At 44.6% G+C, this 14943-nt stretch overlaps 1 protein-coding gene across 1 annotated transcript; it reads left to right on the top strand.

The window, feature by feature from the left end:
• Positions 1-1083: 1083 nt before the first annotated feature.
• P2RY4 (pyrimidinergic receptor P2Y4) lies at positions 1084-2161 on the top strand (the record flags this gene model as incomplete). Its single annotated transcript, XM_079910968.1, is given in 6 exon segments — positions 1084-1281; positions 1285-1764; positions 1768-1888; positions 1891-1908; positions 1911-2020; positions 2024-2161. Coding segments are annotated over 6 exon segments (1065 nt in total).
• Between the last annotated feature and the right edge of the window lie 12782 nt (positions 2162-14943).

Here is a 14943-nt window from a genome sequence, read left to right as displayed (position 1 = left end):
TTTTCTAATCAGTGAGGTAGGGACAATCATGATACCCACATCACAGAGAGCCTGTGGGGCCATTAATAAGTACAAAGCACTTAGAACAGTGCCTTGCATGTAGTAAGTGCTATATACAGATTTCTTATAATTATATGCACATGGAGTTAAGATTTATATCAGTAGTTTAGATTTCCTAAAATCTTTTGATGTGTTATCCATGCTAACATTCATTTTCCATGTTTCTGCTCATACAGATTTCTATGATCTTCCTGCAGTTTTAGTTATCTCCAGTGGCCTGGCTCTTCATCTGTCAACTTGGACGTTTCCTTGTGTACTCTCTCCTACAGTCGTTTAGGAGCCGTTAAATAGTCATCTCACTGGGCCTCAGTTTCCCAATGGTGCACTGAGTGGGTGGGACTAGATAATCTTGATGGGCCTTTCTAGCTCTAATGATTTCCCAGGACAGGGAGGAGGTACAGGCCCCACGCCCAACCCCGCCCCCTTGGATATGCCCTCTGGCTGCCAAGGGGAAGGGTGACAGAGTCAGCTGGGCTCAGCTTCAAGGGGAGCAGGTAGGAGACGTGCCAAGTTTCTTGGGTAAGGGTGGTGATGGGGTTTCTGGGCTGGCCCAGGCTGGGGGAAGGTATCAGAGATCACTGTAGTTCAGACACACTGGGACCAGGGGAGAGAAGTTACTGTATGGAGAGATGCCCTCTTCACAGGGACACAGCTGTTGTGATAAGTTGGGAGACAATTTGGGTCTGGGTATCTTCCTACATTGGATAGTCCTGGTAGGCCTTGACCCCCTTTAGCTAACCAAGCTCTGAAGGACAGAGTCAGCTTCAGAAGAACGACCCAAACCCACTGACTGCCCTCCTGAGCCCTGGCACTGCCTGCTGCCTACTATTCCCCAGGCTGGACCGAGGGAGCTCTGGCAGGAGCCAGGCTGACCCAGGTTACTCCCAGATGCATCCTCTCAACTCCCCCTTGTGCTTCAACCATTGCCCTCCCCATTCTCTGCATTTTTGCCCCAGGTCAGGGCTGGGGGGCCAGGGAAATCTGGTCACCCTCACTTCTGCCCTTTCCACCCCTAGGGGGACCATGACCAGTACGGAGTCCTCACTGTTCACAGCCTTAGGCCCCCACTCAGATCCTGACGACAGTGAGTTGGAGCTGGACTGCCGGTTTAATGAGGAGTTCAAGTTTATCCTGCTGCCCGTGAGCTATGCAGTTGTGTTTGCGCTGGGCCTAGGCCTCAATGCCCTGACCATCTGGCTCTTCCTTTTTTGCCTCCGACCTTAGGACACGACAGCCACCTACATGTTCCACTTAGCTTTGTCAGATACTTTGTACGTCCTGTCGCTGCCCACCCTCGTCTACTATTATGTAGCCCGCAACCATTGGCCCTTTGGCACTGGGCTCTGCAAGTTCATCCGCTTTCTCTTCTATTGGAACCTCTACTGCAGTGTCCTTTTCCTCACCTGCATCAGCGTACACCGCTACCTGGGCATCTGCCACCCGCTGCGGGCGCTGCGCTGGGGCTGCCCGCGCCTTGCTGGCCTTCTCTGCCTGGCAGTTTGGTTGGTCATAGCTGGCTGCCTCGTGCCCAACTTGTTCTTTGTCACCACCAGCCCTAAGGGGGACATCATCTTGTGCCACGACACCACCCGGTCTGAGGTGTTTGACCACTACGTGCACTTCAGTTCGGCAGTCATGGGGCTGCTCTTTGACGTGCCCTGCCTGGTCACTCTTGTCTGCTATGGGCTCATGGCCCAGCGCCTGTAACGGCCCTTGCCAGGGGCTGCCCAGTTATCTTCCCGTCTGTGCTCGCTGCGCACCATCGCTGTGGTATTGACTGTCTTTGCTGTCTGTTTTGTGCCTTTCCACATCACCCGCACCGTTTATTACATGCAAGGCTGTTGGAAGCTGATGCTGGGTGCTGAACATCATCAACATGGTCTATAAAGTGACTCGGCCTCTGGCCAGTGCCAATAGCTGCCTGGATCCTGTGCTCTATTTGCCCACTGGGGACAAGTATTGACGTCAGCTCCGGCAGCTCTGCAGGGGTGGCAGGCCCTGGCTCCCCACAGCTGCCTCCTCTCTGGCGCTGGTGTCCCTGCCTGAGGACAGCAGCTGCAGGTGGACAGCCACTCCCCAGGATGGCGGCTTGGGCAGATAGATTGTAACGGAAGCCGGGAAGTGAAGGAAAGGGGGTGAGTGCAGGGCAGAGGGGAGGGAACCTTATAGTGACACCCTATCTGGCTGCTTTCTCCTCTTTTCTGAGCTCTGGAGAGAGGCCCTCACCCTGAGATTTAGGAGGGGCCAGAGAAATCACGTGTGACCCCATCTCTCCTAAATCCTTCAGTTGCCCTCTCCTTTTTAGCCAAAGACACTAGCAGCCACTCTTCGTCCTCGACTTCTTTCTCTTTGTTTCTGTCCCCTTCCTGGGGCCACTGGTCCTGTTTCTTGGTCCTACAAGGCTGCTGGAAATCTTCCCCAGACCTCCTTCTCCTGCCCTCTCCCCCCATATCCTTGTATAGCATGCATTCCTTCAGCCAGACCAGAGCATTTAACTGGAGGGGTGAAGAAGCTGGGGTGATCTCAGTATTGGCCTGACTCATCTGACAGTGATAGCCAGAATCAGGAAGTGGGGGCACCAGCATATCACAAATGCCTGTGAAGTGACATATGTAGTGCCCACACCCACTCCCTGGTTTCCCCTGGAAGACAGGATAGTCTTGTCTACCGAGGCGCTGAACTAGGGCACCGTCCCAGAGAGCCTGCCTGACAGGGTCCCCATGTGCAGCTAGAGGCATTGTCCTGTTGAATGGTGGGTAGCCATGAGGTAGAGAGGGAGCCCTGAGTCTTCCCATGGGGTGGGGACCGTGAGGAGCCTCAGGGGGCAGGACCCAAGCTGATAATGGCCTTTGGAACAGGAATGGGACTGGCCCTTCTTTATGAGGTTTGCTGAGAACATATTTGACAGCTCTCCTGTACTTAATGAAAGGCAGAGTGGATGGCTCAGAACGCAAGGGAGGAGCTCTCGTGTCTATGGCATAAGTTCCAGCACCAAAGGGTGGAGAAGGTTTGTGCAGAGATTGGGGTGGTGACAGGGACTGAGGCCCAGAGCTGACTCTCCACTGGTCTCTCCCCTTTTTCTAGCTCCTACCCTAGATAAAGACAAATCTCTCACCAGCTCTTTCAGATCAGGTTTTAGGACTTCGAGGACAGGGCAAGGCGCTGGGACTAGGACAGCTCCCCTCAGAGTTTCCCATCCAGTCACTCCTCTCCAGCACTATCTTAGTGCTTACAGACTTCCAGGAGTGGGGGTGGGGTGTGGAATTTGGGGAGCTAACTCCCAAGCCTTGGGAAGTAAGAGTTTCTGGGAAGGCATTCGTGAGAAGGGTAGGCTTACACTTCCAGGCACCCTCTCTAAAATTGCCTTGCAGTCCTTTGGTCTCTTGAGTCCCCAGCCTTCCTTTCCTTTTGCCCCACTCTTGCTGACCTAGCTCTGATCCCTTGCTTGTCTCCTGGCTTCTAAGGGGTCTCTCTGGAGAGTAAAGTTAGGGCTGGTCTGCAGAAAAAAAAAATGATTTCACTGCCCCTGAGTCCCCCTTTGCATTCTTGTAAGTGCTCCCTCTTCCTCTCTAGACATCAAGGACCCCTTCTGCTAGGAGTTAATGAACTGGCCTTCTTCTTACTAGCCTCCCAGTCTCATGGCCACTGCCTAGACTGTTTCATATGCTGTTCCTCATCGGCACTCGCTCCCTTTTATTCTGATGACCACAGTCTCCTCACCTATCACCTCTCCTATCCACCAGCCCCACCTAACAAAGTTGCTCTCTTCATCACAGCTGACCCAGGCTCTTCCATTTCTCCAGTCCATTGAAGTCCCCTATGCTTAACTGAGACTAACTGCCCAGACTTTGTGGTCTGCTACTTTTGGGCCACCTTCCTTCACACTCTAATTTTAAACACCTTGACTTTCACCTTGGGACAGTCTTCTCTCTCCTAGGACTAGAGGGGATTGCAGGTGAAGTCAGAGCCCAAGGCTGGCTTGACCCACTGAAACTTGATGTGTTAGAACTTCATCTAAGCCCCCATTCCCCTTAGCCTGCTGAGTTCCTAATGAACATTCCAGAGCAACTCTTTCCTGTATTTTCTACCTTCTCAAGACCCCAACTTCATCCTCCCCTATGACCTCTTAAGAGTTACCTTGCCTCCTATTTGTAGTTTTTTAAGGAACCTCCATACTCTTTTCCATAGTGGCTGTATCAATTTACATTCCCACCAGCAGTGCAAGAGGGTTCCCTTTTCTCCACACCCTCTCCAGGATTTATTGTTTCTAGATTTTTTGATGATGGCCATTCTGACTGGTGTGAGATGATATCTCATTGTAGTTTTGATTTGCATTTCTCTAATGATTAATGATGTTGAGCATTCTTTCATGTGTTTGTTGGCAATCTGTATATCTTCTTTGGAGAAATGTCTATTTAGGTCTTCTGCCCATTTTTGGATTGGGTTGTTTGTTTTTTTTGTTATTGAGCTGCATGAGCTGCTTGTAAATTTTGGAGATTAATCCTTTGTCAGTTGTTTCATTTGCAAATATTTTCTCCCATTCTGAGGGTTGTCTTTTGGTCTTGTTTATGGTTTCCTTTGCTGTGCAAAAGCTTTGAAGTTTCATTAGGTCCCATTTGTTTATTTTTGTTTTTATTTCCATTTCTCTAGGAGGTGGGTCAAAAAGGATCTTGCTGTGATTTATGTCATAGAGTGTTCTTCCTATGTTTTCCTCTAAGAGTTTGATAATTTCTGGCCTTACATTTAGATCTTTAATCCATTTTGAGCTTATTTTTGTGTATGGTGTTAGGGAATGTTCTAATCTCATACTTTTACATGTACCTGTCCAGTTTTCCCAGCACCACTTATTGAAGAGGCTGTCTTTTCTCCACTGTATATTCTTGCCTCCTTTATCAAATATAAGGTGACCATATGTGCGTGGGTTTATCTCTGGGCTTTCTATCAAATAGAACTACCATACGACCCAGCAATCCCACTACTGGGCATATACCCTGAGAAAACCATAATTCAAAAAGAGTCATGTACCAAAATGTTCATTGCAGCTCTATTTACAATAGCCAGGAGTTGGAAGCAACCTAAGTGTCCATCATCAGATGAATGGATAAAGAAGATGTGGCACATATATACAATGGAATATTACTCAGCCATAAAAAGAAACGAAATTGAGTTATTTGTAGTGAGGTGGATGGACCTAGAGTTTGTCATACAGAATGAAGTAAGTCAGAAAGAGAAAAGCAAATACCATATGCTAACACATATATATGGAATCTACGGGAAAAAAAAAGGTCATGAAGAACCTAGGGGTAAGACGGGAATAAAGACACAGACCTACTAAAGCATGGACTTGAGGATATGGGGAGGGGGAAGGGTAAGCTGTGACAAAGTGAGAGAGTGGCATGGACATATATACACTACCAAACGTAAAATAGATAGCTAGTGGGAAGCAGCCGCATGACACAGGGAGATCAGCTCGGTGCGTTGTGACAGCTAGAGGAGTGGGATAGGGAGGGTGGGAGGGAGGGAGACACAAGAGGGAAGAGATGTGGGAACATATGTATATGTATAACTGATTCACTTTGTTATAAAGCAGAAACTAACACACCATTGTAAAGCAGTTATACTCCAATAAAGATGTTAAAAAAAAAGAGTTACCTTGCCTCCTGAAAAACGGAGAAAATCTAATATGTCAGCTTCCCTCTGTTTCATTCACGATAACTGTACTATATTGATTTTGTCTTTCTCCCTTTCTTCCGGGCAGTCCCAGAATAAGAAGTGGCCCTCTTTCCTTTTCCTTTGTGTATCCCTCTTCATTTTCAGCCTCTTCTGTAACTGATTACATCTAGTCTTAAAAAACAAACTCTAGGACTTCGCTGGTGGTGCAGTGGTTAAGAATCCGCCCACCAATGCAGGGGACACGGGTTTGAGCCCTCCTGGTCCAGGAAGATCCCACATGCTGCGGGATCTAAGCCCGTGCACCACAACGATTGAGCCTCGGGCTCTAGAGCCCGAGAGCCACAACGACTGAAGCCCGTGTGCCTAGAGCCCATGCTCCACAACAAGAGAAGCCACTGCAATGAGAAGCTGGCACACCACAAGAAAGAGTAGCCCGCACTCGCCACAACTAGAGAAAGCACGTGTGCAGCAACAAAGACCCAACACAACCCCAAAATAAATAAATTAAAACAAACAAACAAAAACCAAATTCTATTCATCTTATTCATTTCACTCTCAAATATCTGGAAAGAGTATCATGAATCCCATTTCCTCACCACAAAGTCACCCCTTAACTCTCTGGATCTGGTTTCCTTCCTACACTTTTCTGTACCTAGAACACAAATTGCCTCATAAGCAAAACCTTGAATGATCTTTTCTCTGCCTTCATCCTCTTTGACTTCTCTGCTTCGCTTGACCCTGTTGCATATCTTCTTTAAAACTTTTTATAAAAACCACATTAATAAATTCCACTATGACAACATTAAAGCAAAATTTGAAAGAAAATATTTACCTCAACTTCCCAACCCTAGACAATTGTTTTTATTTTTCCACATTCTGTGCTTTTCCAATTTGTATAATACATATATATTTGTTTATATAAGTGCAATCATAGTATACATATATTTTTTAATTCTTCTTTTAAAAAGCTTAATTGCAGATACTCTTCTTGTGTTACAGTCTTTCATATTTATCATTTCAATGGCCACATAAAATTACATCCATCAGTAGATTATATTTTATTTGACTCTTCCCCTATTACTGGACATTTAGGCGACTCCCAATTTTTCTGTGCTTTGAATATTTTAATGCATATAGCTTTTTTCTTCTTTGTAATCCTCTTCCTAGGAAAAGTTCCCAGGGGTGAGATTACTAGATCAAAGAGCATGAATGTTTTTATAGAGCTTGATTTCCCAAAGGACTGCACAGTTTTCAACACCACAATGACATGCGAGTGTTCCAGTTCCCTTGCAGCCCCAGCATTGGACTTTATTAGAAATCTCTTTGGATGGCTTAAACATTAACTTATTAATTCCTTTCTTTGATTACTCATGGGATTGAACACTTTCCCATATGTTTACTATTTGCACTTTCTCTTGGGTGAACTCTCTGTTCATATCCTTCTCCAATTGGTATCTTAGTGGTATTCTTATCTATCTAAATGTATTTTTATTTAACGTACATGTTAACCCTTTGTCATATTTGATATAACTATTTCTTCCATTTATTGTAATACTTTTAACTTTAGTTTATTTTATCCCCTTGCTTTAAAGTTTCTCTCTTCCTACTTTACTCTCTCTTATTACTTCTTCTCTTTCTCTTTTACTCCCTAAGTAAACAGAGTTCCAAGATCTGTCATGGTCATAGCATTTGGGGATTATTTAATCCCCTCCCCTCATCTGAGCCTTGATTTTTCTCTTGGAGAGAACATATATACATGTGAATACAATTCAGTTGACTCATAGTCCTTGAGAGTATCTCAGAAATCTTCTAGGGCCGGGGCACCCCCTCACTTTACAAAGGAGGAAACAGGCCCAGAGATATGACTTGCCCATGACTTAGTAAATTAGGGGCAGAGCAGAGACGAGGCTCCAGGACCCCTGAATTCCAGAGCTCCTTCCATTACACCAGGCCAACTCAGTTCTGTCTGACCTTTCTCCCAAGCTCCACCTCTATGTCTTCAGTTGCCCACTGGATAGTTTCACTGGATCTTCCATTGTTACTTCTAACCCAAAATGTCAAAAACTAAACTCCCTGAACCAGTTTCCCTACCTGTCGTGCTCATTTGTGTTCATGGCATCTTCTTTTCTCAAGTCACCTAGGCTTGAAAACACTCAGGCAACTTTGACTCTTTGCCCTCCCTATTTCACAAGATTCTGACATTTCTTCCTTCATCATGTCAATTATAATTGGCCTTCCTTTATGGTCCCAGTGCTACCATTCTAATACTGGCTCTTGTCACCTTCTCCCTGACTGACTGTCACTGCCTCCCAACTGGTCTTCCTTGCCGCCAGTCTTTCCTAGCACAATACATACAGTGCATATTGCCAGATTAATTGGCCCCCAAACTGCTTTCAGTTTCACTCTCTCACTCAAAACTCTTTCATGGTTCCCCATTGTCTACAAGACATGTTGAAATCCTTTTGTCAGAAATTCAAGAGCACTAATGCCTATGCCTCCCCATCATTAGTCTCACTTCTGCTCCCTTTGTCTTTACTCTTTAAAATTAAATCCCTCTTGCCAGGTGGATGAGAAGTTGATCTGTGAACTTAGTTCTCGTTTCTCCATTTTTTAGTCAAAGCTTGTGTTGTGTCCAAAAAAAAAAAGAAGAAATTCAAGAGCACTTTTTCAGTTTTATTTTCCATTCCTCCCCAGTACAAATCTCTCTTCTCCAGCTACTTTGATCTCCTCATTCTTTTTCCAAATAAGACTTTCGCTTTCTCACCTCTCCACCTTTATTCTTCCTTTCCCATACTCTAGAATGCCCTCCCTTTATTTTCCCACTGTCTTTTTCCTACCCAGTGTCAAAGGCCAGGCTTAAGTCCCACTTCCTCTTGGAGGTCTTCTCTGCTGACTCTTACCCACAGTGACCTTCCTGGTCATCCCTCCAGTAATTATTATCTATATCAGTCATTTGACACTTTTATTGTCTTTTGATATCACTTATACTATTATCCTGAATTGTTATTTAAGTTTTTATGTGTGCTTGTTTTGAGTTCCTACCTGTAAACCCCTTGAGTTACTGTGATAGAGAGGAAAGAGCATAGAACTGAAAATCAGAAGAACCAAGTTGGAGCCCTAGTTATCAAGGTGGGGCTCAGGTATGTCATTTGGGTGAGTCACTCAGACTCTCTGAGCCACAGTTTCATCATCTGTAAAATGAAGATCATAATCTCAGCTTTAGGTACTCCAGATTGTGGCAAGACTCTGCAAATCTAGACAGCTAAGCAAATATAAATATTTGTTATTTTATCATCCCATTTGCTTAATAAATGGTGCTTAATAAGTATTTTCTGAATAATTACACGCAGTAATTCAGCTTAGTGTTTCTTCTCCTGGGAATATTTCCATGTTAAGAGGCCACAGAGCTCAAGGAGCCTAAAGATCTAGGGGTACTTCAGGAGCAGTGGAGGCTGGGAGGGCATTGGAAAGATATTTTGAAGGAAAGTAGGCCTGTCCAGCATATCTCACATTCTACTACACTGGCTACTCACTGCTTGGCTTACCTGTAAGGGTAACCTGGATGTGGAGTGAAGGAGATGGTGCATCTGAGCTTCTTCTTTCCCCACATTTTCTACTACTGCATCCCACAATCCCTAACTGGTTATGCTAAATGCTTCACCTGAGACCTCTGTTCTCTTTCATTCATGTGATGAAAGCCAGTGTTTTGGTGAAGGAGGTGATGAGGAGTAGTAGAGAGAATAGCAGTTTTAGTCAGATAACCAGATGTGGCTTTGAATCCTTGATCTGTTACTCACTAGCTGCATGATTTTGTACACGTTATTTAATCTCTCTGAGCTTCAGTTTCCTCATTGATAAACTAGAGATAGTAATACCTATTTTGCAGGGCTGTTGTGAAGTGTCAGTGGAGTAATGGATGAAAAAACATCAGTTACAGTTCCTGTGGGTGGAAACCCTTTCTCAAAAGTTCTCAACTTTAGTGTAGCTGGACGAGGAACCAGAATTCTACATTTGGATTTGGTGCTGCTTAGAAGTGATAGTTAAGTACTAGCAAGGTAGTGAGAGCCCAGTAGCAATGTTGGACCCTGAAGTCTGTCTAGCCTGCACTGAGACTTCTCTGGGATGCTCATTTTCCTTATGGACAGCCCTAGTCATCTGGCATCAATGCTTACTATCTGGGGAACTGTGAGAGACGCTGGGGAAGAGACACTTACAGAAATGGGAAAATAGTCCCTGATGCAGGTCCAGGCACACCAGTTCCTTACCCAGGCTGATCGCTTGCCACCTGAGATAGAAATATCTGTAGGGGGGCTTCCCTGGAGGCACAGTGGTTGAGAATCTGCCTGCTAATGCAGGGGCCACGGGTTCGGGTCCCGGTCCGGGAAGATCCCACATGCCGTGTAGCAACTGGGCCCGTGAGTCACAACTACTGAGCCTGCGCGCCTGGAGCCCGTGCTCCGCAACAAGAGAGGCCGCGATAGTGACAGGCCCGTGCACCACGATGAAGAGTGGCCCCCGCTTGCCACAACTGGAGAGAGCCCTTGCACAGAAACGAAGACCAAACACAGCAAAAATAAATTAATTAATAAACTCCTACCCCCAACATCTTCTTTAAAAAAAAAAAGAAATATCTGTAGGGTATGGTGTCTGTGTGTGCCAAGCCCACCCCATACTCTGTGCATACAGCATCTGCAGCCTTCTACTGTTCCCCGTACACCATTCTTGTCCCCTTGCCCTTTCACCATTCCTTCCATTATCTCTGTCTCCCCTCACTCCCACCATGCTACTACCACTCCCCTCCCAGAATGGAAAATTCTATGGTTCAAACACAGGCGATACTTCTCTAAGTCTGTAATGCTAATGCTTCCTCTGCCCCACTCCCCATGCTTCCTTAAGATTTTGGACATATCACGCTTATTCCATGGCCCTCATTTCTCCTCTCCAGATAGTGAGGGTTAGGAAGTGGCTGAAACTAGCTAGATCTACTCATAAGCAACATGACCCTGTTCCACCTCCAACCTCCACCTGTCCTTTCTGCCCCTGAGACTCTATCTCTTCCTTCTCCAGGGCACTCGGGGAACTTGAGACTCCTTGGCTTTACTCTGTAGTACCAACTGAGATGATCAAAGGCCAGAGATGAGACTTCCCATGAGCACAAAAGTCACCCCAGATCTGGTCCTGGCCTCTGACTCTGACTTCTTGCCATGCTCTCTTGGATCAGTACACACATATGGCAAGGTCGCTCAGGGGCCAGTACAGAAATACCAGACTCTGGAAGTGCTTAGGTTGCTTGAAACAATGCATGATGCCCAGGAGCCTGAAGGAGACGAAGATCCCAGAACGGTGTTCCAACCAAAGGTACCACTAGCCTCTGGAAGCTCGCCCGATATTGAACGCATATAGTTATGAGGATTTTCATCTCCCTGTCCCGTCCTTGTCCAGCCCCACATCTACCACCCACTGAAGGGGGCAGGCTCTGGAGTGGTAAGGACTGCCCCATCAGTTCTGAGCCCTGGGCCTTGCCCATTTGCCCTTTGATTCCCTTTCCTGGTATTACTAGAACATAAGGATGAAGAAAAGGTGAGAAGGGCTGCTATCTGGTCCTAGTGACGCAGAGGTCCAGAGAAGGGAAACACCCCTCACATCACAGGCCACTCTGAGACTGCTGGGGTTGTGACCTCAGGGAGATGGCTGGTAGGAAGTGAGCGCTGTGGGTTTGTGGGGGTGGGGAGCACCTGGGATTAGATATCTGTTGCAGCCGTTGCCCTGAGGCAGCCTGGTTCGAGGCTGTCCCCCTCTTTTAATTTTCTATTATAAAAATTTGCCCCCACACACAAAACTAGAGAATGCAAGAAATTTTCATTTTTGTGTTCATGTTTTATGTTCATCTTCAACAACTATTAACATTTTGCCATACTTGTTTCATCTATCTCCCAGCTCTTTTCTTTCCCCCCTTGGATTATTTTAAAGCAATTCTAAGACATCATGTCATTTCACCCCTAAATTTCACTATGCATCTACAAAAATTTGGATGTTTTCTTCGATAATAACAATGCCATTATCACCCTTAACAAAATTAATACTCCTCTAATAATATCTAATATCCAGTCCATATACAAATGTCTTTTTATATTTGTTGGACAAAAAGTTCCTTCAATTTTTTTTTTTTTTTTTTTTGTGGTACGCAGGCCTCTCACTGTTGTGGCCTCTCCCGTTGCGGAGCACAGGCTCTGGACGCGCAGGCTCAGCGGCCATGGCTCACGGGCCCAGCCGCTCCGTGGCATGTGGGATCTTCCTGGACCGGGGCACGAACCTGCGTCCCCTGCATCGGCAGGCGGACTCTCAACCACTGCGCCACCAGGGAAGCCCCCTTCAGTTTTTTTTTTTTTTTTAACATCTTTATTGGGGTATAATTGCTTTACAATGGTGTGTTAGTTTCTGCTTTATAACAAAGTGAATCAGTCATACATAAACATATGTTCCCATATGTCTTCCCTCTTGCGTCTCCCTCCCTCCCACCCTCCCCATCCCACCCCTCCAGGCTGTCACAAAGCACCGAGCCAATATCCCTGTGCCATGCAGCTGCTTCCCACTAGCTATCTACCTTACTGCGTTTGTTACTGTGTATATGCTCATGACTCTCTCTCGCCCTGTCACAGCTCACCCTTCCCCCTCCCCATAACCTCAAGCAATCCCACTACTGGGCATATACCCTGAGAAAACCAAAATTCAGAAAGAGTCATGTACCAAAATGTTCATTGCAGCTCTATTTACAATAGCCCGGAGATGGAAACAACCTAAGTGCCCGTCATCGGATGAATGGATAAAGAAGATGTGGCACATATATACAATGGAATATTACTCAGCCATAAAAAGAAACGAAATTGAGCTATTTGTAATGAGGTGGATAGACCTAGAGTCTGTCATACAGAGTGAAGTAAGTCAGAAAGAAAAAGACAAATACCGTATGCTAACACATATATATGGAATTTAAGAAAAAAATGTCATGAAGAACCTAGGGGTAAAGCAGGAATAAAGACGCAGACCTCTTAGAGAACCCCTTCAGTTTTTAAGTAAAAATAAAAGACACATTTTTCATTTTCACCAAGAACTTTATTGAACAACGTATTCACCGTTTCGTTCCACTACCTTCTGCCATTTTTCAGGCAACTTCATAATTCCATCTTCCCAAAACTTTTTACTTTTTTGAGCGATGAACTGTTCCAGGTGCCTTTTACAGTCTTCCAGGGAATTGTAATTTTTTTCATTAAGAGAATTTTGTAAAGACTGAAATAAATGGAAATCCGAAGTTGCATTGTCTGGTGAATACGGCGGATGAATCAGAACTTCCCAGCCAAGCTGTAACAGTTTTTGCCTGGTCATCAAAGAAACATGAGTCTTGGGGTATCCTGATGGAATATTATGCATTTCCTGTTGACTAATTCCAGACGCTTTTTGTCGAGTACTGCTTTCAGTTGGTTTAATCGGGAGCCGTACGTGTTGGAATTAATCATTTGGTTTTCTGGAAGGCGCTCATAATAGAGGCCTCCCTTCCAATCCCACCATATACACAGCACCACCTTCTTTGTATGAAGACTGGCCTTTGGTGTGGTTGGTGGTGGTTCATTTCGCTTGCCCACAATCTCTTCCATTCCACATTATTGTACAGTATCCACTTTTCATCGCCCATCCCAATTTATTTTTTTAATTTATTTTTTTATTATAATCATGTTATTTTATTTTAAATTTTTATTGGTGTATAGTTGCTTTACAATGTTGTGTTAGTTTCTGCTGTACAATTTGTTTTAGAAACAGAACGTTTTCGTTACATTTAAGTAGAGAATCGCATGCGGAAATACGGTCAAGAAGGTTTATTTCACTTAACTCACGTGGAACCCAAACATCAAAGCGATTAACATAACCAAGCTGGTGCAAATGATTTTCAACGCTTGATTTGGATATTTTGAGTATGTCGGCTATCTCCCGCGTTGTATAAGGTTGACTGTTCTCAATTAATGTCTCGATTTGGTCGCTATCAACTTCAACTGGTCTACCCGACCATGGAGCATTGTCCAGTGAGAAATATCCAGCACGAAACTTCACAAACCACTTTTGACACGTTCGACCAGTCATAGCACCTTCTCCATACACTGCACAAATCTTTTTGTGTGTTTCAGTTGCGTTTTTACCTTTCTTGAAATAATAAAGCATAATATGCCAAAAATGTTGCTTTTTTTCTTCCATCTTCAATATCAAAATAGCTACACAAAAATTCACCAGTTTTGGTAAGTTTTCTTTTTAATGCACGCTGATATGACAGCTGTCACAATACAATCTAACAAAATTGTTTCGAATGAAGTTAAAGACCACTAAGTGCTACTAGAGCCATTGTATGGAAAAAACCGAACGAACTTTTTGGCCAACCCAATAGTTGGTTAATTTAAATCAGGATCTAAACAAGGTCCACTGACTTTATTTGGATGTTATGTCTGTTAAGTCTCTCTCTTTAATTGTTTATTGTAAAATAAAACCCAGATACAGAAAACCACCTAAAACAAATATGGCTTAATGAATTATTATAAGACAAATACCTTGTGGCCACCGTTAGGTCAAGAAATAGAAGTTTTTCACCCACCCCAGAAGCCTCCCATGTGCCCTATTACAGTCACAGCTCTCTTTCTCCTCCCAAAGTAACCATTATCTTTGACATTTAGAGGAATCGTTCCCTTGCATTTCTATGGTTTTATTACCCAAACACACTTCCCTAATGACTATGGTTTAGTCTTGTCCATTAAAAAGATTATTATAACCCTTAAAATTTCTTTTTTGTAAACGTTTTATTTGAGAATAATTTTAGATTGATAGGAGAGTTGCAAAGATAGTGCGGAGAGTTCCCTATACCCTTCATCCCGCTTCCCCTTATGTTACCGTCTTATGTAACCATAGTACAGTTATCACAGCTAGGAAACCAATATTGTAACATTACTGTTAACTCCAGACTTTATTCGAATTGCACTAGTTTTTTTCTACTAATGTCCATTTCTGTTCCAGGGTGCCATCAAGTCCCATGTTGTATTTACTCATCGTGTCTCCTTAGTCTTCTCCAGTCTGTGACAGTTTCTTGGTCTTTCCTTGTCTTTTATGACCTTGGCATTTTGTAAGAGTTTAGGTCTGTTTTAGTTTCCAGCTTCCCCCTCCATCCCTTTCTTT

The sequence above is a fragment of the Stenella coeruleoalba genome (genome assembly GCF_951394435.1).
Source record: "Stenella coeruleoalba genome assembly, chromosome: X".
NCBI lineage: Eukaryota > Metazoa > Chordata > Mammalia > Artiodactyla > Delphinidae > Stenella > Stenella coeruleoalba.
Note: the sequence above shows the minus strand (reverse complement) of the source record. Positions and strands in the feature narration are given on the sequence as shown.